The sequence below is a fragment of the Xiphophorus maculatus genome, chromosome 2, assembly GCF_002775205.1.
Source record: "Xiphophorus maculatus strain JP 163 A chromosome 2, X_maculatus-5.0-male, whole genome shotgun sequence".
Classification (NCBI taxonomy): Eukaryota; Metazoa; Chordata; class Actinopteri; order Cyprinodontiformes; family Poeciliidae; genus Xiphophorus; species Xiphophorus maculatus.
The window spans coordinates 17,361,801-17,386,908 of NC_036444.1; the positions used below are offsets into that span (position 1 = coordinate 17,361,801).

General features: G+C 37.7%; 1 protein-coding gene across 1 annotated transcript in view; it reads left to right on the plus strand.

The window, feature by feature from the left end:
- The window catches only part of LOC102222875 (neural-cadherin-like), a 132,810-nt gene that overhangs the window by 77,564 nt on the left and 30,138 nt on the right, over positions 1–25,108 (plus strand). Inside the window, exons 13-23 of the mRNA XM_014470322.2 lie at positions 4,846–5,095; positions 5,575–5,702; positions 6,043–6,229; positions 8,945–9,088; positions 11,117–11,400; positions 11,902–13,510; positions 14,246–14,339; positions 15,241–15,425; positions 16,373–16,602; positions 18,122–18,399; positions 22,578–22,792. Of these exons, the coding sequence (XP_014325808.1) occupies positions 4,846–5,095; positions 5,575–5,702; positions 6,043–6,229; positions 8,945–9,088; positions 11,117–11,400; positions 11,902–13,510; positions 14,246–14,339; positions 15,241–15,425; positions 16,373–16,602; positions 18,122–18,399; positions 22,578–22,792 (3,604 nt within the window). The remainder of the gene's footprint in view (positions 1–4,845; positions 5,096–5,574; positions 5,703–6,042; positions 6,230–8,944; positions 9,089–11,116; positions 11,401–11,901; positions 13,511–14,245; positions 14,340–15,240; positions 15,426–16,372; positions 16,603–18,121; positions 18,400–22,577; positions 22,793–25,108) is intronic.

Sequence of the window (25,108 nt, forward strand, 5' to 3'; positions counted from 1 at the left end):
AAACTGAATGACAGTTTTGATTTCCCCTTCTTACAATTACAAATGGAGTTTTATACAGTTTTTGTTTTGGCTTGTTGCATGTAAAACTCTGTTGCCTGATCTGCCTTAAGGTAAGAAACTGTTTGGCCTTATTTGATTTGGCTTTCTTCACTTGAACTTTAAGACATATATCACTTAGTTAAATACCCTGATCTGTAGCCTGCAGTTAATTTGCTCAACTTGAACAAAATAAGTAAATAAAATACAACTGGCTTTAGACCAAACACAGAAAAAATGTGCCTGACAGCAGTCCTGGAATACACTAATTAACAAATTGCATCTCATTTGTTTTGCCAGATTAACTCTGTTACAATTTGTTTATGCTAAGCTAGGCTAATCGCCTTCAAGCTCTAGTTCAAACATAGATGAGTGTGATGTCTTTTCACTTTTGGCAAAAGGCGAATAAATACATTTCCCTAAATTCAAAGCTGTTCCTTTTAGCCCAGCTCTTTAGCATCTCAAAGCAGCTGAGCGTGAAGCTAGAACCAAGAACCTATTAGCATTGCTGGCATTAGACTGCAGGAGCAGAAAGCTTGTCTCACTGTGTCCAAATGAGGAAAGAACACTGCTGGCGCTTCTAGAGGTAATTAATTATTAATAGTTTTTTTTTTCTGCGTGGAAAATTAAACAGAAGTCTCCAGACTGTTATTCCACATTTTTCATTAGTGCCTCTTCCTGTAACTAGATCAAGATGTTCAGGTAGTAGCATTTCTGTAGGTTGTAAAAATCTTTTGCAAGATTAAATCACTGGATGAAAATCAAAATGGCCTCTTTCATTTTTTTATTGATAAGAATGAATATTCTGCTGCATCTCAATAACTTAGAGTATCGTTAAAAATGTTTTCTTTCAGTAATTCAGTTACAGGAGAGAAACACATAAATTATGTAGACTTATTACATACTAAGAAGAAATACACAGTACCTATGAAAAGTGTTCATCTGTTTGGAAATTTTACCCATTTTATTATTTTTACAAATCAATCATGACATCATTGTCAACCCAATTTGACTTATTTGACACAAACATACAGTAATACAAAAAATTGAAAAAAATATTTTTGTAAAGTAATGACAATTGAATAAGAAATATTTAACATAAAAGAAATGTATAACTACTTGCAGTATTTATCTTTCCGTAGGTATTAAGTCTATTGTTATGTTAAAAAATTCCATTAGTCATAGTTATAAACCCTGTTGGTGGGTGTTTATTAAGTCTTAATGTTTAGTGTTTAAGTGACTACATCTGGTCAAAGGGTTTGAGGTCTTCTAGAAAAGTGTTTAATGTAGTCATCTACAAAGCTTCATATTCTCTTTGACAGACGTCTTAATGCGGTTGCTTAAATTGGATATTGCCTTTTTATAATCTTTTAAACTTTTACTGAAACAGAATATTGCTATATGTAGATACGCCCCGAATTAGTGTAGTATTAACCAACCGGCCATTTCTTTTCAGAGGGTGCATTGTGAAATGAGATGTAATTAGTGAACGGACCCTGCAAATTCATTCTGACAGATGTGATTAGATTACTGTGATAAGATTATGCCATTAAGTGTCCATAGGAGCCCCTACACCATAATAACTGTACTCTTAAGTGTGCTTCATCATGATCAATGCAATAGAAATAAACCTCCAGAGTCTACATCCCTCTTTGTTTTTGATCAAAGTCTATAGACTACCATATTTTATATATAGTATTTATCATGTATTTTGAAAGGAGCCACTGAGCTGTTAAGGCAGCTCAGTGGTTCTTTGCTGATCATAGGCTGATGCTGGTTTGACATGCAGTCTTTTTGGCAGGAACTAACTAAACTCAACCAAAGAGCGTCAGATTGTTGTTCCCTTTTCTGATATGCATGCTGAATGTGTATTATAATTCGAAGTACACCACCTATTGCACTAATGATTTTTATGGGTTCCAGGTAATAAATATATAGTTGAAACCATTCAAGCCTTTTTGTCTACTGGAAAGCAGGAGGTCAGGTGCCATCAGATGACAAATTCATAGAAAGATGTGGATGTATTCCTTCAGGTCTTTTTTTTGGTTTTTTTTGTACTGTTTTTGTTTTATGGTGGTCCCACTAAAATGCTTGTTGTTAGATATTTTGTGATAATTCTTTATAACACCATTGTAACCAACATTTTGACTTCTGCAGCTTTGAAGTTGCCATAGTAAACCCTGGAGTATGTATTGTAAAAATATAAAATTTCTATTGATTTTTTTTTTTATTTGCAAGAAAGAAAATATGTTTTTTTCTAAAGTAATTCTTTAAGTCAAGGTTTTTTTTGCTCAAAAAGTAGATCCTCCTGAGGTTATTGTTTTGGATCTGCTAAAGGTGTAACTACAAAGTGACAAAAGTTTAATGGCACTAATGACAGATTGGGTTGATCCTATGCATGTTGTAAGCTATGCTTTGAGTTGTTAGCCATGCACCTTTGTTCAACCCTCGTTGCATGATCTGAAGGCACACAGAGCTCATTATCTCAGCTGTTCAACTTGTACAGTGTAAAGGGCAAAGTGATTTGTAAGAAGTTTATGCTTGTGTGTTTATGGATTTACTTTATGATCTAAAAGGAACAATTGATTAGGACACATCATTCACAGCCAAAGTTTGACATGTTAAACTTTATAGCTGATTATGTACTGGATTTTAATAGTCTGGATTTTAAAATTTACCAAAATAAGATTAACCCCAATAAGAACTATTCAGTTTAATTTAGAAAAAACTTTTGAATACGCTGCCAGACATTCAGATAAATGAACTGGTATAGCAACCTAGAAATAACAGCCTCATTTTTTACGATACCAGGCAACAACCTGTTACTCTTGATGTCTTTTTGAAGCATTGTCCATACATGAGTGTCTGACAAACTTGATATTGAGGCTTAATCAAACAGATCACTGGAACCTCTGGGGAAACTGGAGGAGATTAATTTCGTTCTAGAGCAAATTAGTTACACTTGTATTGATTTTATGTATTAATATACTTTACATATTCAGGGCCTGCCATAGCAATAGGCTACTTCTGTTGGCATTTTACTACTTCCGTTGGCATGTCAAGTAACCATAATTAGTGAAAATAAGCGAAATTCAAATCAAAACAAATTCTGACACTGTTTTGTGTGTCAGAATTCTGTGTCAAAACAGAGATAGAATTTTGTCTCCCCCTCTGTGTCTCACTCACACATGACAGTTTTCAGAGAGGATTATTTACCAATAGGACACTGAGGAGGGCAGAGATGTAGAGAAGTACAGAGATGCCAGAACTCTCGGTTCCTGCAGAGTAGGGCAGAGCTTCCGGTTAGATCTACAGAAACGCCACCTTAGCGGAACACTGACTACAGACAAGTATATGTGTTTTATAATATATTTACCACCAATGAGAAAAAATATATATATTTTCACTTTTCTGCTAAATTCACCAACTGCACAGTTCATGTTAAGTAGTGTAAAGTAGCATTCCAAAAGAGGAGAAGAAATCTTATGTTTTTTGAACAATTACAATATTTGTTGTTAATCTGTTGCTAACAGATGAGCGCCTTTTCTGGTAACCAAGTGCCATGAAGTAAACATCTGATTTTTACTTTTGCAAAATTTGCCAACTGTAAATTTCTTGTGTCTGAGCATATAAGCAGTATCTCAAAAGAGCTTATGGTTTATAAAAAAATAATTAATTTGTATTTAACAGATGAGCGTTTTTTGGGGTGGGGGGTTTCTGGTAACAAACTGCCACGAAGTATAAATCAAAATTTTACTTTTGTGTTGAATGCCTGTTCTATAATATATTCACCAACAATGGCAACGAAAAAATCCCTTTTCTGGAAAATTCATCAACTGCACAATTATTAAATTGTGTAAGACAAGTAGTATTTCAAAAGAGCAGAAGAAATCTTAGGTTTTTTGAACAATAACAATATTTGTTGTTTATCTGTTGCTAAGAGATGAGCACGTTTTTTGATAATCAAGTGCCTTGAAGTAAACATCTGATTTTTACTTTTGCAAAATTTACCAACTGTAATTTTTTTTTTGTATCTGAGCAGGTAAGCAGTATTTCAAAAAAAGCTTATGCTTTATAAACAATACTACTTGTTATTAATTTGGTGTTAAGAATTGAGTGTTTTTTGCCACGAAATATAAATCAGATTTTTGCTTTTGTGTTGAATGTTGGTGAATTGTGGCAATACATTCACCACAAATTACAAAAAAAGACATTTTCACATTTCTGAAATATTCACCAACTGCACAATTCTAAGTAGTAAAAGAGGAGAAGAAATCTTTTTTGAACAATTACAATAGTTGTTAATCTGTTGCTAAGAGATGAACGCATTTTCTGGTGACGAAGTGCCACGAAGTAAACGTCTGATTTTTACTTTTGCAAAATTTACTAACTGTTAATTTCTTTTGTCTAAGCAGATAAGCAGTATTTCAAAAGAGCTTATGTTTTATGCCAAAGTTTGACATATTAAACTTCATACCTGATTATGGACTGGATTTTAATAGTCTATTTTAATTTTTAGCTGGAGCACACTTTTGGCAGGCCCCATTTAAATTTCTTCAGTAATTTTCTAGTTTTATTTAAACATGTTATTATGATTACTATAGTTAGAATGATTTTTTACAAGCCTGACTTTCTGGTGCCCCCTTGGCCACTTGGCTCCCTTCTCGTAGTGTGGGTGGTGCTGGCTGTAAGGGTATTAACAAACGTGTCTGTGTCTCTGTTTTACTTTGCTTTATCCAGCACTTTTTGATATTTCACCACAAAACCTGGGATTTTAAATTTTTTACTTTATGTTTTGTCCTTTTTCAGACAATCAAGGCAACCTCTCAGCTGGGTGACCCAAGAGTGACCTACAACCTTGAGGATGGGATGGTACCTGAAACCAACATGCCAGTCCGTTTCTATCTCTCCCCGAACCGGGAAGATGGCTCTGCATCCATTCTGGTGTCAGAGCCGCTGGACTATGAGATCACTCCGTTTTTTTCTTTGCGGGTTCGGGCTCAGAATGTGGCTGCAGTCCCTCTAGCAGCTTTCACAAGAGTATACGTCAACATTACAGGTATTAAACTTGTATTTTATAATTGTTTGACAGTAGATTTGTAGTCTTCATAATTTCATTAGTAGGTTTCTGTAGTTGCAAACGCATAGAAACATTCATGGTTTGCTATAAATAACATTAACTTTGAATATAGAAGTGAAGGATTAGTACTTCTCAAAGCTATTTCTATTGTAAGAAATTTGTATCTGTCAGTTTGTTTGAATGTATCTTCAGCACTGAAGTAAATTTATTTGCCGTGGGTTTAACAAACACATCGGTTTTCCTGAGAGTATAACATGATGAAGTGATCATCCTTTAGCTGTTGCATTTAGTGTTAAATTTATGCATATATGTTGGAATGACAGCAAGCTTAGTTAAGATGTTCCGTATATTTCTAGATCTTGCACAGCTACAGAGGTTGCAAATCTGAACAAGAATTTATTTTTAATGTGTGGAAAAGAAATTATTAACTAGCCAATAAATCTCTTCTTTGTCCTAAGATGTCAACGACAATGTGCCATTTTTTACATCCTCTATTTATGAGGCCTCGGTAACAGAAGGAGCCCAGATTGGCACATCAGTTCTCCATGTGTCTGCCCATGACAAAGACCTGGGTCTTAACGGAGAGGTACATGCAGATCTGTTTGTGTTTGTGTTGTAAAAGTAGGAAGGAAAAGCTCTGCAGGTGAATCCACAGTGTTATTTCTCTGCTCAACCATCCATGTCACAGCAGAAGCAGCTTTATGTAGCATCACAACTCATTTCCTCCACTGGGGGAATTTTTGTTCTACCTTCATCACAGAATTTCAAAGCATGGTTGAATGCCGCTGTCAGCAGCTGTCTGAATGATTATGAAAGTGTTGGTAAAGCTGAGAGTATTGATTTAGTTTAATAAAGAGATACAGATCCAGATTTAATTTCAACTGTTTCTGTGGTGGTTTACATTTCCAATTATCTGTGGTCCTCAGATCACTTACTCTTTGCTCAGCGACAGCAGTGGTGACCACAACTTCTTCCGCATCGACCCCCAAAATGGAATCATCTACACAGAAACTGTGTTTGACCGGGAGGCCCGCAGCTCCTACCTGCTAGAGGTTCAGTCAGAAGATGGCCAAGAATCAGCACGACCTGGCAAAAACAAACAGCCAAACACAGGTACAGGTTCGAGGTGGATGGATGGATGGATGGATGGATGGATGAATGGATGGATGTATTCTATATAATGCATATTTCTATAATTTTAATTTGTAAATAAAGTCATTTAATTCAGAGTTATATGATTACTGTCACTTTCTAGTTGCGCTAGACTTTTTTGTTCTCCGTCATTTTGACCAACAGCATTAAAAAAACAATCGGTCATGTACTATTTTTACCCATAATATTATAATCATATTAAGGCTATTTAGCCGCATTTTTATGTGGTTTAGTTAATATTAAACCCTAACCCTAGTTGAACCGTGAATCCAGATCCCATCACACATAAAGCCGATGAATGACCAATACGTTGTGTTTTAAGCCATGGCTACTAAAAATGTGTCCCAGGAGGCTGGAAGCTTTATAACTGCCCATACTTTAAACAGTATTTTAATATAGGCTCTTATTTTCTCGAAAAACACTTTTTCCTTTAATGTCGCTACAGACAGACCAAACTCATAATATGCTGTGTTTTACAAGCATTATCTTGCATAGAAAAAAGGTTACAGGCATTGTTTTTGAGCATATAAAGCAGAATTACAGTTGTTCAGTTCTTCTTTTAGACCTCCATCTTAACACCACTTTACGTTTTTGTTTTGTCAGGCTTTTCAAAGAAAGAGACTTGTTAGATGTTCCTGATTTGCATGAAGTATTCTTGTCTTCAACCTCATGAAAATGTTAAGCAGTCCATTTGACATCTCTAAATCCACAAGGGGAACTTCAGTGTATTGATTTTCTTTTTAAACAGTCAGAGAGTAATGTCACTGTGATGGTTAGAGTGGTTCACATTTGTAAATCCTTCCTAGTCCATAAATAATATGAATTGAAATGAGACAAATCTTCTTTACACAATCACAATTGGACTGTCAGATTCTGATAGTCAAACATCCGTCAAGCAATGATCTTGATAGATCCTGGACTTTTGCCTACTAACTGACTAAAATATGCTGAAGAACAAAACAACACATCTATAAATTTATTTCAATTTAATTAAGTTTTGATTACATGGCACACAGTTACAACAAATATCCTCATCAGGGATGTTACAGAAGAAACAGGTTCAATTTAAATCTCGTCCAGTTCTTTCCAATATAATTGAATCATATGGTCATAATTAGATTCAAGGATTTAAAATCCAATATGCTCCCAGTTACAGTAGAATTGAATCAGTCAGTTGATTATACACTCACTGGCCACTTTATTAGGTACATTTTACTGGCACCAGGTTGCACTTCCTTTGCATTAGTTCTTCATGGTATAGATTCAACAAGTTGTCTTCACCGAGACAGAATACATAACTACATTGAGTTGCCATACTGTGATTGACTGTGTCATTATTTCTACTGGCAAACAATCATATATGTATATAAAGTGGTCAGTAAGTGTATAAAAACAATTGTAAAATGATTCTAAGGAACTCTGATATTTATTGAAAAGAAAATATATTCTCATTGTCTTTATTATTAGCCTTGGTATGAGAGTTTTCATTGAACAAGTAGTGATTTCTTTTTTCATTGAGTAACTTTGACTTTCACACTAATCTATTGTCTCTGTTTTAACAGTAAAAATAATTGCAAACACGGCCTGATGGGATAATACTGAACTCTCTAACTCTGTATAGTGCACGGCGCTGTCTGTGCCTTGAGTTTTAAGCAGATTACATCAGTTTACATTCACACCTTGGGTTTCAATTTGAAAAGCAGAATCTCTTAATCTGATTTATTCCACTGCCACGACCAGAATGCCTAAGCGTCCTACAGCCTGAAAACAGCTTGGAGATTTATTGGTATTATGTGTTCATATATTTATTTCTGCTATAGTGCCCCCCTTTTACAAGTTATTGTAAAAGGGGGGCAAATTATGCCTGTTTATTATTTAATCTGTATAGCTTGTGTTTGTAAATCTTAAGTTGTGTGTGACATTTAGACAGTTAAAAAATCTCAGCCTGTATCTGGAGTGATGTAATATAACATTTGCATAGAAGATTGAGTCTTTCATTTGTATTTGTGAAGCTGGTATTAGGTGTTGCAGGTGATGTTTTGGAGCAGTAAAGCCCTCTCTCTTGGGTTGGCAGGGCTGCTTAGCATTTACAATGAGCCTTAGCTGTGTCTACATATCTGCCACATCCAGGAGGGCTCATCTACACTGCAAACATTACCTGTCTCTTTGTCACCCCTGCGGGAAACACCCCCCCAAAATATGGGGGAAATGCAAAAACAAGCCAAGAAAATAAAGCTGCCACTATCATCTCTTACTGCAACGGGTTTAAATTAACATGTTGACAGCAAGCTCTGAGTAGATCATTTACTCTTTCTAACTAAAGAAACAAACGGTGTAATGAGGAGGGCACAGATAAGACACAAACACTTGTCATCTTATTAATATTTAACCTTACCAGCAAAGAGTTTCTGTATCTTTTCCCTGCAAAATTAAAGGTGCTTGAAAAGGTTTAGCACTGACACTATTATTGTGCCGTCATCAGTGCTAAAACAATACATATATTTAAATTACAGCAAATATGAATCTTAATAAAAGTTTTGTAACCTTTAAGTTAGAGGGAATTATTAAATGTTGTTTTTTCCCTTAAAAAAGGATTGTGAATTATAAATACTCACAAATAAGAGTGTTACCCTATGTGTTAGTGTTTAATCTTTTGCTGTTCTGTCCTTTTTGCAGACACAGCTTATGTGAGGGTTTTCATCAGCGATGTCAACGACAACAAGCCCATCTTTGCTCAGCGACTGTATGAAGTCGCTGTCGATGAGAATGCAGATGTTGGTCTGACTGTTGTCACCGTCAGCGCCACTGATGAGGATGAAGGTACGCTTGATGAAGCAACAGAAGCGATGGAATTCAAAGCACATTTTTTTTGCTCCTACCAATCCCCAGAGTTGAAGGTTAAAAAAGCAAACCAACAGGAATCCATTTAAAAGTTATCTTAAAAATGTACCTGGGTTTGCAGATTTATTTATTTTTATCCTCTCTTTCTTAGATGAACAAACTTTTTTTCTGGCACTCCATCAGTAAATTTTTCATTGACTGCTGTGTCAAATGGAAACTTTTTTGCAGAATAGCTTTTATTTGCAGCGACATGCACAAAGCCACCCTTAAAGGCAGACTTTTCCAATCTGGCCTGTGCTCTGCAAAAATCATGTCACTAAAATCAAACTGTGTACTAGTATTAGTAGTCATTTAAGTGTTCAGTAATGCACTGTAGCACATATGTTCCAAAAAGACTGACATGCTCTCCCACAGTAGGTGGGTGGGATTTAAGCAATAAAGCAGTTGCTCATCCTTCATATGGCAGTCTAAGATCCAGTTATCAGCAATGTTTAGGTCTGTTAATCAAGTATTTATGGAGAGCGGGGGTGCAGCTTAAGCTGGACTGCCACACTAATGATAAATGGCTGTGCAATAACACCGACCCCCAACATTAGAGTTACAATGTGATTGTATTTGTGCCAAAGAGGCTACTCTCAATCGCTCTTGCTTAAAAACTCCACCCTGACTCTGGTCACTGTAAGCCTGCCAGCACCCTGCAGTAGACAAGGGGAACTCTGTCAGTTATGGCTGTTTTAATAATACAGATTAATGTATTAACACAGGATTGTAACCACTTAATCCCAACAGGATGATTGAAAGCAAAGAATATATGTTCCAGAAGATTATCTTATCTAACATTAGATTAGATGGTCTCCATAGGGGCACAGAAGATAAGTTCAGATATTGACTTCCTCTTTTCTCCACTACATCCCTGAACCTCAGCCAAGCCCCAAAATAATTCCCTTAAGGACAGTATAGGAATGCATTATGCTGCCTTCCACTCATTACTTTTCCGGTACTCTTTTTTTAATTAGTATCTGATTGAATTCGAGAAGACAAAGTACAAAGTTTCCGTTTAATGAAGTAATCAAAACAAGAAGAGGTTATGTGGATATCTAGTCGTTTGTAAGTGTTGGAGGAAATGAGGTGTAATACCCTCGCGGCTGCTGCAGAGGCACAGCAACACAAAGGTAGGAAATGTTAATATACAGCTTGTTTCACGATGTCTAGATTGCCACAAGCAGACCCAGCCCAAGATTATATGAAGCCCTAAGAAGATTTCATTTTGGGGCCCAACTCCACTTTTGGTCACCAGTCACCATAATACCATTGACTTCCCTTTTACACTTTAGCAATCTGCATTTCAAACTCTGATCCCACTCTTATGCAGTTAGCAACATACTAAAATTAAACTCTAAAATTTAAGATATGTGTTGATTTAATATCTTCTTGCTCATTTGTGTTATGGTGACAAAAGTTTGAATCAAGATCCTTAAAGCAACAGTTGCTTTAAGGAACATAAGGATACTTATTATAATAATGGTATTAAGGAATGTTTTGCATTATAACAGTCACAGCAATCCTTGAAAATTTAACATTGAATAAAAAACCCTTGGAAAGTCTTCAATTTATGTAATCTTTTTGTTTGTTGTGTTTTTTTACAGTTAATATTCCAATTTTACATTGTAAAAGCTTTTCTGAAAAGACTGATTACTCATTTGATAGCATACACTTAAGGCCAAATTATTCTTGTTGCTGACAAATTTAGATTTTTAATGTTTTTCATTTGAAGTTTGATTCAGGTGGAAAATGAGAGACATTTCTCAAGATATAAAACAATGTAGAAGTACGAATTAAAAGAAAATCTTGCATAATTTTTATTTAAAGTAAAAATGTATGCTAATAGCCAAATCTAAATTGTGGTTATGCTTCAATGTTAACATCAACTCTCCTGTCCAGATGATTAATGCCCTCTTAAAATTTAACAATATTTTTCTAATGATGTATTTGTAATTTATTCCACAGGAGCCAACGCCAAGCTCCGCTACCAAATAACATCTGGCAACAAAGGCGGTGCTTTTGACATCGAGCCGGAGGTCGGGACAATCTTCATTGCACAGTCGTTGGACTATGAAAAGCAAAAGCGATACAAGCTGTTGGTCCTCGCCTCTGATGGGAAGTGGGAAGATTATGCTGCTGTTGTAGTCACCATAGTCAATAAAAACGATGAAGCACCTGTCTTTTCTATGAATGAGTACTATGGATCTGTCACCGAAGAGCTTGATGGGTCTCCTGTTTTTGTGTTACAGGTGAGAAGCCTACAGTAAAAAGGAATATGCTGTGTCCTTTTTAGTAATGACAGTATCTCCAATTAACTTTAGACATATCCCTTCTTTTTAATGAGCTTCTTTCCTAGCTTTGCTCTCAGTGTAAATTTATGTGGCATCTAAGTAATTATTACACTTTACTATTCTGGCATGTTATTTCAGTTTATCTACTGCTGGTGTTTAACCATAGCTTGGCATATTATAGAACTTAAATCTCTTTAATTTACAGAGACAGCAGAGATAATTCTTGTGCCCTAATGCAGTGACACCCACTCTCAGGCGAGATGGAAAACACATGCCTGACCCGAACTCATTGCTTTAATTAAGCTGGGCAGGAACAGTGAGAAAACTTAAATGGGTGTACACAAACGGAGGCCAAAGCAAAAGCCTCTTGAGTGATGGTTGAAAAGAGATAAGGGGAAACGGTAATTTGGGTTTGAGTGGGTGAATGTATTCCCATTTTCTAAAGATTTTGTCTTACAGGTTACAGCCACTGACCCAGACAAAGACGCAAACCAGGGAGCCATCCGGTATTCCATTCATGGCCAAGGTGCTGAGTCGCATTTCATGATTAACGACATCACAGGGGAGATGTACGCCCAGCGAACCATGGACCGAGAGGAGCGGGCTGTATGGCGCTTTGTTGTCATGGCAACGGACGAAGAAGGCGAGGGGCTTACAGGCTTTACAGATGTTATTATCAACGTGTGGGACATCAATGACAATGCCCCAACCTTTGTGTGCGCACCTGATAATTGCCATAGCAGTGTGGCTGAAAACTCTCCTCCTGGAACGTTTGTTGTTGAAATGACAGCTGTGGATCTGGATGATGCAGCCGTGGGTCAAAACGCCATCCTCACCTACCGGATTACAGATAATGCACAGAATTCGGACAGTGTGAACCTGTTCACCATTGATTCCAGCACTGGCACCATATCCGTGGCAGCAGAAGGCCTGGACAGAGAGCTTGCTGATAGCCACCATTTGGTTGTGGAGGCCAGGGATGGCGGCGGAATGACAGGCACGGCCACAGTCACTGTGGTGGTGACAGACGTTAATGATCATGTGCCAAAATTTAGTGAGGACTGGTGTGGTGCTCGTGTTCCTGAGAGCACACTTGAGGACTCGCCCCTCCTGGAGCTGAGTGCTGTGGACCCTGATGATGGTAGATATGGCCAGTTGGCATTCAGTGTGGTTGCCGGAGATGCAGAGCAGCGATTCTATATTGTCAGTCACAAACTGGAGCAGAAAAGCACTCTAAGGCTAAAGAAGAAGCTGGACTTTGAGCATCCAGATGAACAAAGGTTTAACCTTACCATCAAAGTGGAGGACTCCAATTTTGCCAGTTTTATCCACTGTATCATCCTAGTAGAAGATGAAAATGATAATGCACCTGTGTTTAGCCCGAGTTATTACCTGCTCTCTCCTGTACCTGAGGATGTACCAGTAGGTACCAGTATAATTCAAGTTGTAGCCACTGACTCTGACTACGGTCTGAACGGGGATGTTTTTTACAGCATTCTCCCCCATTCAGACCCATATGGACACTTTACAGTCAACCGAGGTGGTGTTGTCACTGTCACCAAGTCTCTGGATAGGGAGACGGTGGCAGGTTATGAGCTGGTTGTCATAGCGACAGACCGTGGCACACCAACGCTGACTGGCAGTGTTACGGTCCACTTGCCGTTGCTCGACATGAATGATAACGGACCAGAGCTGGAGATGCTCTACTCCCCCGTGCTGTGGGAGAATGGGCCCGCACCTCAAGTGGTCTATCTTAACGGGAGCTCAACCCTCCTTCATGTTATGGACAAAGACACCCCTGAACACGGGCCACCTTTCCTCATCTCTCTGCCCTCGGTTTACTCTTCTGACTTCCACCTGCAGGACCATGGGAATGGCTCTGCCACACTCACCACCCTGCGGAGATTTGACAGGGAAAGGCAGAGCGAATACCACTTACCGGTCGTAATGATTGACAGTGGACTTCCACCGATAACGGCCACAAGCACTCTCACCATCACTATTGGTGATCATAATGATAACGCCCATCAGCCAGGGGAGAAAGATGTCTATGTGCATAGCCGCAAGGGTGAGTTGCTTGCTTACCCCCTCATTTCATTTCTTGCTTCTTCTTCTTGTTTTTGCTTTTGCACTGCAGGCAGAGTTTGAGTGAAGAGAGAAAACTAAGGCTAACGCTGAAGGGAAAACTTATTACTATAGCTATACTGACTCAGTGTGGTCTGGAATTCATAATTGTTTGCTCACATTTATACTGTGTTATGCTATGGAAATTATGTCAAATTCCTCCTCCAGCCCGGAGCGCTTTCTTTCCTTCCTTTAGCCTAAAGCTCATAGGTACATAATTTTATTGCAGAATCATCATTCTTCTTTTGTCTGCGTTTCTTTTTGCCCTCCAGGTAAGTTGGCTATGAATATTGGCTTGTTAGTATTTTGATCCTACACAGAGCTACATGGCAGTTCTGGTAATTGTGGGTAACAGGAGTGCCATGGCTTGTGGAGGCTGCCATTGTTTACCCAGCTGCGGTGCTCTGGCACTGCAGGTCGATAATAGCATAATCCATAGTGAGATAGCCTTGCTTCTTTAAGCCCCACGCTCTCTGAAGTGGAGCAATGAGAGTCTATTCATTCCAGCGGTGGGACTCCACAGTTATGAGCATAATAAGCAGAACAGAACACAAGAATGCAGGAGAAGGAGAAGAGAGGGATGAAAAGATAAGTGTTGACATCAGCAGATTTTGTCCAGACTGAATCAATGAGTATGTATGTGTGCGTGCGTGTGTGTGCGTGTGTTTACCTTGAACAGGAAGGATGGGAAATGCTGCTCTAGGGAAGGTGTATGCCCCAGATCCAGATGACTGGGACAACAAGACCTACAGTCTGGAGACAAGTGCAGCTAAGTAAGAGCTCAGTGCTAATTGGCTATAATTTTTTGCTCTTAAAACTTACTGATCTTTAAATGTTCTGCAGAGGTTTAAGTGCTAGAGCTCTGAAAAAACATGCCGCATATGCAGAAACCCCCCCCCAAAAAAGTTGTGTGCGGAGTGATGAGCCTGTACTCCCCCAAAAAACTTCTCTGAATGACATCATTTGGTCTAAACAGTGCTTACCTTGCTATTTTTTCACAACTCAGAGGCAATTCCCTGCCCTCTACTATATCCCACACTTTCCATTAAGATTTTAATCTCTGTAATCTTCAGTGATTGTTATTTTGGAAACTGTGACCATAACGAACAATCACAGAAATCTTGATCATACTGCAGAATGGTTAAAGGCTGGAACGGCCTATATGACCACATTCTAACTACTTCAGGGACCTTGGGTTGTTATTCAGTGTGTACACTTTCAGAATCAGATTAGAAATACCAGTTGCATATTTGTTTTATTCATACAGCAACTTCTGTCACCATGACAACTACCAAGCTCTTGTAGGGCCTTTTGGATCCAAAGACATTTTTTCTTCCCTTTTGCTTTTTTTTCTTCTACTATTTTCCGTATTGGAAACATTTTTCTGCTTCTTTTTGCGTTTAAAATTTTTTTCCTATTTAGCATTTCCTGTTCAGTCAGGAATGAGTGATACGTATAGAAAAACAGATCCATCCATCCATCCATCTAAAAATTGGCTACAAATTAACCGAGACCTCTAAAAACATTTGTCTGAATAAATCACAACCATTTACATAGAGGATATGTAGAAACTTGGTCTGTTACTATTTTAACTTAAAGAAGTGCATCATAGTCACTTGTCCTGTTCTTTTTCCTTTGTTCTCTTTCTGGTAACCGTTCTTCTGCTCTTCTCAGATACTTCAGTGTGAATCAGAGCTCGGGGATGCTGACTGTCCGGCAAAACACTCCACCAGGCAGCTATTGGTTAAGAGTTGGGGTTTCTGATGGGGTGTGGCCTGACGTGATATCAGGAGTCAGGGTTCACATCAGGGAGCTGGAGGAAAAGGCCATTCTGTCGTCCGCCTCACTGCGTTTGACAGGTAGTGTGCAGAAACACATTTTCACCTGATTGCATAAATTTTGTGTTAATTCTAAATCTGTTGGTGGAAGCATTAGAGCAGACGGATTGAAGCTTTATTTAACTGTAGTGTTACTTTACAACCTCTCGACCCAAAAATCAGAAATGGATTGAATAATAAAACTTTCAGATAGACGAAAGCTTGCTCTTTGTTGACTGTGGTTAATTCTGTTTGGACACTGATGTTGAACGTGACAGCATGTTCCACAAGTCTGAATAAATTAGTACTTTTCCTTTAATGATTATCAAGTTGTCAATCCAGTTAACACCTAAATAACAGGCTGTCAAGAAATCTTTTTTCCCTCCAACTTGCATTGTTTAACATTTCTAAGCGTTGCAAAACATCCATTCACAGTGCTCAGTTTTCTTCTTCTGTTTCTTGCTCTGCTGCGGTCTGAGGTTCATGTTAGTGTATTCATTTTTCTAGCAGTCTCTCAGATCAAATCTCCGTTATAAAGGTCAATATAGAAGTGTCAGGTAAAGTCCTTGACATTTAAAAAGCCATTCGGCGAACAGAGTCAAAGGCTGTTATGGATGCCTCTGACTCAGAGTTGTTATCATGTTTGAGAGATTAAAGATGACTGCTCACATTTTGCAGGTGGGTTCCACCCAAAACATGATTGATTTTCCAGTTCTTAAAAATGTTTTGTACAAGGCAGTTTGTCAAGACTTCGGCCTCCTGCCTATGTGCAAACAGATGATTTTTTTTTTTCTTTTTACTGTGCTGCATCAGGACTCATTTAACTCATGAACGGCTCCAAGAGGAAGCAGATCAATAGAGGGAGATGTTAGGCTACCTCTTGTGTTAATGGAATAAGGAACTTCACCGACTTTGATCAACTCTCCAGTTGTCATTGACGAGTCAGTAGTTCTTATGTCATGAGCCTCCATTCTCTTTGTTTCCCAAAGGCATTACAGCGAGAGAATTTATCGACTCGAACGTCGAGGGGAAAAGTCGGCTGGAGGCGTTCTGGGACTTCCTGTCTGAAACCCTGTCTGTCAGACCGGGAACTATCAACATTTTCAGTGTAGCAGACAGAGAGGCGAGAACAGTGGACATCCATTTCTATGTGCTAACCGATAATGGCTACTTGCGCCCAGAGAAACTGCACAGTGTCCTGGCTGCACATAAAAAGAAGGTATGTATACCATCCTGTCAGACCGATAGAGATCACCGTTCATAAATCAAGTGATAAACCTAGCAGCTTGAGGGAAAGAGATAACCAAGCTTTTTATCTGCCCTTTCATTCTCACACTGAATTTCTGTCGGTTTACGGCCTGACCCTGTCATGTCCATTTGTCTCTTATTCAGTTGTTGTCAGTGTATCTCTTTCTTCTGGAATAACCTTTCTTTCCTCCACAGTTTTCCTCTGCATCAGTGTAACTACCTTGCCACTTTAGCTATTAATCTAGAGATCCAGAGTCATAGTCTTCCTGCATACTCTTCCTCTTTTAAATTTCTTATTAACTGTAGTACACGCCCCAAACTCTTTCACATTTGTCAATAAAACAATGTTTTATTAGGATTTTATGTGACAGTCCAACACAAAGTAGGACAAGTTGTTAAAATGAAAGAAAAATTATATGCAATTTTCAAAAAGTTTTACCAATAAAACTGAATGGCATGCATGTGTTTTTATATTCTTAACGCAAACATGTTGCCTCTGCTAATTCTGGAGGAGCTGCAGAGATACCGCTTAGGTGGGAAAACCTTTTGAAGGGATAACTATAAGTTTGACATTCTACAAATGTAACCTTTATGGAACAGTGAAAAGTTGAAAGCCGTACTTGAAAGAAGTCCAGTTTAAAGTATGCCACAGTAGTGTGGGATCATAGTGAAAGAAGACACTGGTCAGATGAAACAAAAACTGAGTATTTATTTCCTTTATGCAAAACATGGTTAATGCCAAATCTACCACTGCACATTTCCCTGAACACATTATTCCCTCAGTTGGTTGCAGCAACGTACTATTTGCTGTTATGCAGGTACAGGATACCTGGTAAGAGTTAATCTGAATCTGCAAATAACTTCACACTGGGTTGGAGGTTCACCTTTCTGCTGGATAATGACCCAAACATCCAGCCAGTGCTACAATGGAATTACTTCAGAACAAAGTAAATACATGTATTATAATGGATCAGTCAAATCTCAGACATGAATCCAATTTGGTTCTGGTACAAGACTTAAAGAAATTGCTATTTACAGATGCCATCCTTTCAATTTGATTACCCTTTAGCTATTTTGTACAGAAGAATATGCAAAAGCACATGTCTCTAGGTGCTCAAAACTGTTAGAGACATATCCCAGAAATATTGTAGCAGATGCGGACTCCAAAAAGTATTGGCAGACTTAATATTGCTGAATACTTATGCACAGGCTGGTTTTGAAATTTTAATTTGTTAAACATAATTTTAAATTAGGCATCATTTTCCTTTTTACCTCAGAATTATGCACTACTTTGTGTTGGTCTATCACATATAAATCCCAATAAATGCAAGAAAATGTTGTGTTTCTAATATAATGAAACGCAAAGCTGAAAGATAATAACTATTTTGTTGGAAATCCCATAAAGAATCTTGCAAGATACAAATACCTGTTATCTTCACAGGCCATTGTTATAATACCTGTTTTTTTTCCCCTTCCTTTTCTCACTGCAGCTGCAGTCACTCCTGCGTGTGAATGTAAGCCAGGTGCAGGTAGATGAGTGTGTGCGCACTGACTGTAAGACATCCGGCGGCTGCTACACACAGTTAAGCGTCAGTGACTCACCCACCTTGATAGACTTCGGTGCTTTATCCCTGGCCTCAGTGAAAGTGACATCTTCGGCCGTGTGTGGCTGCGCCGCAAGAGAAATGACCCATCGGACGTGCTCCTACTACCCCGCTAACCCCTGCCTCAATGGAGGGACATGCGTTGACACACAAAATGGGTACAGGTGAGAGCCATAGCACTAGTTTGACCTGAGGTGAAATTGACTCTTAAAAAAGGGCAAACATAAACTTGTTTCACTGTTAGTTTTTGCAAATAGTGTCTATAAACATGAAATGCACTTGAAGTACTCTGGTGTTGTCAGCTTATCCTCCACAAACTTGGATAAAGATATGAAATCACTCTTAAAGTAAGTTTATTTGTATTGCAGCTGCATTACCTCATGCTGATTTTTCAATTAGAAAAATAACTTCCAATTTTTATATTGAGTATTCAGTATGGAAAAAAATCAAACATTAAGAAAGACAATTTTCACATAACATTAAACCTGCTGGTAATGCTTTATACAACTGTCTTTCTCAAGTAGCAAAGGCACATTTTTCTACTATAACATTTTACAAGAAAAAAGTAGGGATGAAATGATTAATGTGATAATATTTCCTCTAGTTATTAATTCTATTTCAAAATTAACAATAAAACTGTTCATGATTAATACAATATTAAAAAATCCACTTATGAATGATGATGAACTCATCATTCAACACTTATATAGGGATATTTTAACTACCAAAGACCACTAAGTTATAATAGTTTTAAGTTTGATTTCAAAAAGCACAAGAATGGCTTTAAGTTGTTTTATGTCTTCACTGTGTGCAGAAAAAACTTTAGTCTACTGATATCACTACTACTAGCTGCTCAACAGCCAAAGGAAAATAAGGTAGCTTTTAACTCCAATAGGGTTATCAATTTACAATTAATTGTCAAATAATGATTTTTTTATATTGAAAATCATTCCATACGATTGACTAACAAAGTCTGCTTACACAAACTTTCTCTTTGTGTTTTAGTGTGAGCAGAGGCAGAAGCCAGAAGAGATTGCTGCTGCTCATCCTTAAACTGAGTCAGTTTGTAGTTGTATTAGAAATAATCCTGGCGGAGGCATCCCAGGGCTTGAAAGTGAAACAGACCAAACAAAGTCTGATGTAGAATGCAAGGTCTTTTTATGCAGTTCTATTTTGAATTATAAAGATTCAACCTTCTTCAGTTATCACCTTCACTGTTTTCAACTTAGCAACTTTGTCGCTGTATTTACTAACTTTTCAGATGCCTCTTGCAACTTTTTTCAAAAAAGGAACTAGCAACAAGTCAACAAGTCTTTTTTGTTAGTAACGTTGGCCACAATACAAGAAAGTGTTTTCTTGTATTGACTTGTATTGTGTTTTCTATATATCCACCTTATCCTTAACACTAGACTCACCTTAATAAATTGCTGCTAAGCAATTCTCATCTGACCAACACAAATGATTCCAGTTAATATCCCTGTAGTCTTTATCAAACTCCACAGATTTTTATTTTGTTATGGTAGGACAGAAAAGGCTTTTTACTGGCATGCCTTCCAAACAAAACAACCAGTCGTTGTGTAGATAGTCCCTCAAGGTTGACTCCTGATGACAACAAATACACCCACTCTTTGCTGTATTTCCTGAGCTTTTACATTTTTATCAGTGGTGAAAAAGATTTGTCTTTTGGTTAGGTTATAATTTTGCCCTCCACGTAACCAAGAGGCCATCATTCCAACTGTCTTTACAGGTTTAATTTATGCAGGGTTACAGGCAGGCTGGTGACTATTTGTAGTAGTCATTAAACAGGTTGAGGGGTACACACATTGCAAGGCAAATGGAGAGATGAACAAGACATACGATGATGCTCACACTTGTTTTCAGAGGCCAGCTAACGTAGCATATATGTTTTTGGATTGTGAAAGGAGAGTGGAGCACAAATGGACCCGACGTATGTATGAGGAGAACATGCGAAGAAAGGAGCCAGTAGAGATTTCACCCAGGACCTTCTTCATCGTGCACCAAAAATTTAACCCAGTATCTCCAATTAAAGTACCTTGACAGTCAAACAAGGAAATAATATCTAATAAAATATAATAGTCATATAGAAGTGATAAATGGTGCCACAAATAATTTTTCTTAAGCAGTTTTTTTTAACCTTTATTCCCACTGAATAAATGAACACGAACATCTGGATTAAAAAAAAACAATGTGAGATTAAACTGCAACAAAAAGCAAATTTATTATAAGACTATAATTATTATAAATGATGTTGAATGTTTGTTTTTTTACTTCAATACTTGTGGCAGGTGGTAAACAAGACTCACCTTTTCATTGTTAAACTCATTCGACACTTTATTAAGTACATCTAGGTAAGACTTTTGCCTTCAGTACTGCTCTAATGGGGCACGGTGCTTTATTGTGCTGGAATGTATCATCATTTTTGATCTTATCTGCCCATGGTCCTCTCACCTCTGACATCAACAAGACATTTTCTTCCTCACACTACTACTCACTGGTTGTTTTCTCTTTTTTTTAAACCATTCTCCCTGAAAACCAGAGAGATGGATTTGTGGAAATCCCAGCGGATCAGCAGTGTCTGCACAATTCAGATCAACCAGCCTGTCTGGCACTAACAACATGCCACATTGAAAGCCATTTAAGTTCTCTTTATTCCACATTGTATTCTTCACCACATCCAGATGACTAAATTGACAGAATTGCTGTTTTGTTTAATATAAGTGACCAGTATTTCATGACCTTAGTTAATTTTATATTAAGCCTAGGTTTTGATTGTTTCTTGCTGTTATAATAAATCGTTGCCTCCAGGTTTAAAAAGCTCAGTGGAAGTCTTTAGAAAAAAAATGCATGGATTTCATTTCACATTTTCTATCACACTCTAATGCACAGATTAAATAAATATAGGGCAAAGGGATTATTTGAATGTATTCCCTATTTCTGTTTGCTCACACTGTGCAAAGTCATAGTTAGTGCCAGTAATATGAATGTGTAAAAAAGTTTACACACCTGGTGGTCACAGGCAGCATAAACACAATGGAATTTTTGTTTTCATTACATTTTAAATTGTCTCAAACTATTGCAAAACTCATATTTTCCGAGACACGCGTCTCCTCTTTAGGAACCGTACATGTCACCTGACGTGAATTCAGTCCATCCATAAAGAATCCAATTTTTCCTCCTATTCTCTGTTGAGGGAGCTTAACAGGAAACCTCAAAGAGGAGCTAATCAGATATTGTCAGACAGAAGAGAGAATAACAGGCCGTGCCCTTCCTGATTTGGACTGCCATTGCTCTCATGAGTCACATGAAAGAACAGTGAAAGATTGAGGTGCTCTTTCACTGCTTATTGTGTGCATATGTATGCAAAATGCTACCCATCAGGCTAAGCCTCCTCTTTTTGCTGCATATGGATCAGTATTCTTACCATGTGTTGCCCCCTCTGCACAATAAACAGCGATGTGAGAAATAGTCCGTTACAGCCTCAGTACACACAGCCTTCTTTAGACACTGCATGAAAATAGATGGCTTTGACATTATCAGCAAAGCCAGCTTGTCTCACATGCCTGCAGTAGAGGACAGACTGAGATCAACCAGTCCCCTCAATCCTCGCCATCATTATGATGGAAAGGGCTGCTTTTCATCACTACATGTATCTCTTTGTTTGGTGGCATTTTTTTGTGATTAAAATTCATCATTACAGACACTCACTCAAACAGATTCGAGAGTCTCGTGAAAAATGCTTAATTTCCAGTTTGTCCGAGAGCGTTGATCCTTAGCGCTAACGCTGTAATCAAAGTAGATAAGTGGCTACAAAAAGAGGCTATCTAGCAAAGTGTGTAGCATAAGTGTGAGCAGAGGGCAGTTCAGGAGAATGGGGGGAAAAAAAAAAACTTCTGAAAATCAGTGATGGTTCGACACATAGAGGAGTGAAAGAAATAGATTTAATTATCCCCTAACAAAAGCAACGTGATGTGCCTAGCCTGAACTGTCTCCGGGGAGTTCAGCTCAGACAGCTGTTATAGATAAAGAATAGACCAGAGTAATGCTGTGTTCATAACTAATTGATTTAATGTAGAACTGAATATTCAGGGCTTTGTCGCTAATGCAAACAATTGATAGATAAAAGTGCTCTGCTCGCTGTCTGTTGACAGGCAGCGTGTTCAAACACAGTCGGACCTGTCTGCCTGCGTGAATCAACAAGACTGTCACGTACGACAGAGACAATGCGAAGATTTCTGAGAGCTCAAAACTGAATGACACTGATTGTTTCTTTCCACTTGTTTTGTCCTGATTTTTCACACATTTTCCCTTCTCTGTGCTACAGGTGCCACTGCCCCCCACAGCTCGAAGGGCCAGACTGTCAGCAGACAAGACTTAGTTTCCTTGGTAACGGCTATGCCTGGTTTCCTCCCATAAGGCCATGCTTTGATAGCCATCTTTCACTCGAGTTTATGACGGAGGAAGATGACGGACTGCTGTTGTATTCAGGCCCGTTGGCCACCCTTTTACCTGGGGATAATGAAGACTACATTGCCATAGGTAAGTAAATAAACAAAGTCAAGTCTCAGTAATTACATGTGTGCTATTGGGCTTCTGAGCTCTAAAACCTAGAACTTAATTGTGTGTGTTAACTACTGGGAGGTAGCTAACAACAAATATGAGGAAAGCTTTAGGTTTGTGTATACTTCAGAGACATATGAGCTCTCAGTCAACTGAGTTATACAACCATCAGCTCAATATGCTTTAAAGACTAAACACTTTTCCTAATAAATATGTAAGCAATTTTGTTCATAAGCCCCTGAGGTCAGTATCATACTTGCAGTGAAACAATCGAAAAACCTTTATTTTCTATAGATATTCACTGTCAGAGTGAACATCAGTAGGACTTTCTGGCCTGCTGTAACTCTTAAGAATAAAAGGAAGCTTTTTTTATTTTTGGCATATTGATAAACTTAAAAAAAAAACATAAGTAAAATAAAATAAGTGCATCCTCACTTTGACTGATTTTTATGGAAAGACATGTTTCTGCAGCCAGTTTTGAATTATCAGCCTGCAAATAGGTGTCTCATGCACCAATTCATACCACCATTTCATACTCATGCATTTCTATTTTATCCTTTGTTTCCTCATTGTATCTGTGGACAAACTATTTTATTCCCATGTACTTAACTATTGCATCTTTGTCTATTCTGCTTTGTATTTTCATGAATTATGGAGATAAGTATTTCTAAACATGCCTTCATTTAATTGTGTCTAAATTTCTGAAGATTTTTTAAATTTATTACATCTTAATGTTTGCTTCTGATTCCAGCTTGGGTAAGTTGGCTCATAAAATTTTTAACAAATTATAACCCATAATCAAACAAAAATAACTCTAGTTCACTCCTGTAGTATTTTGTTCTGCTTATTTTTCTACCATCAGGAGACGAATACCCCCCATTAATCAATGTCCTTATTCACCTTTGAACTTTCAGTCTTTTTGTACCAGGTACAAAAATGTTAATATATTCTGAGGGACATGTCATACCACCAAACTTCATTTCATCACCCAACTGTGTGTTTCAGACCAGCTTTGACAGCCAAAAATAAAAGTAATTTTTAATATTCACCTCTTAATTTACTGTAATGTAAAGTTTCAAAATAATAACATAAAATAAAATAATAGTATGTGGATAATTAGAGATTTTTTGGACCATTCATCTCCACAGCTTATCAAAAATACTGAGCTAAATGAAAAATAAACTCATACATACCATTTTGATCACTGTTTACATTCCCCCATCAGCTGATGCAGCAGTGGCCTGTGATGTCATCAGCTCTGACCCAGCCAAACTGCAGACTCAACACCCAGACGTTGTTATTGTGTCTTGTCTCTTGTCTTGTCTTGTCTCTATGCTGTAACTGCGAAGTAATTTCTCTGCTGGGATGAATAAAGTACTTCTATTCTGTTCTGTTCTGTTCTGTTCTGTTCTGTTCTGTTCTATTCTATTCTATTCTATTCTATTCTATTCTATTTACAAGAAGGGTACAAAAACAGTTTGTTGAAGGATAGAAAATGGAAGAGGTGAAATGGCAGTTGTTTGGTACATAAATTGATAAAGAGGATTTTTGTCCACAGCCTATTATTTATGATATTGAATCATTTCCTGTGTGTAGATTATACTGAATTACTTGGAGTTTTTGAAAGTCAAAATGTGGTACACAAACCATAACAGCAAGCAAAGGTTTGATTTTAGAAGCATATTTTTCTTTCTGCCTAGCACTGCCACTCCAAATATTTGTTAGCTTCACATTTCCTGAAAAAAAAAAAGGTTTTGTTGCTGTTGTTTCAATTTTTTAGTGTTTAGAGGCTGCAGCAGTACCTGCTTCTATTTCTAATGGCTGTTTGAACTTGATGGTTAAAACATCTTGGATCTATTTTTTTTCTCCCATTAACAGATGATGTGCAAGTGTATACCTCGGTTTTGGCATTTTGCTCACCTTGAACATTTATGTCCGTGTTAACATATTGCAAATGAAATCTTATAGCAATAAGATGTCATTGATTTCTTTGGTGCCCATTAATGTGACCGTTGTGGCAATTTCCAAACTATTTGGATACCAACTTGTGAAGGAAATGCTTCACAAGTTGGGAACATCTGACCCAGTGCCTGGAATTGCTAGCTGTAAATATGAGCACCTCCAATGTTTGATGCTGGAATGGTTAGAGAAAGTTCAAATCAAAAGAGCCAAGTCTCAGGCTCTGCAGGTCTCAATTAGGAAGTTAAAAGTTAAAGTTCATGGCACTGCAAGACTACTGGGTCTGAAACACAAACTTGAATGAAAACAAAGATCAACAAAACCTTAGACTAGGGA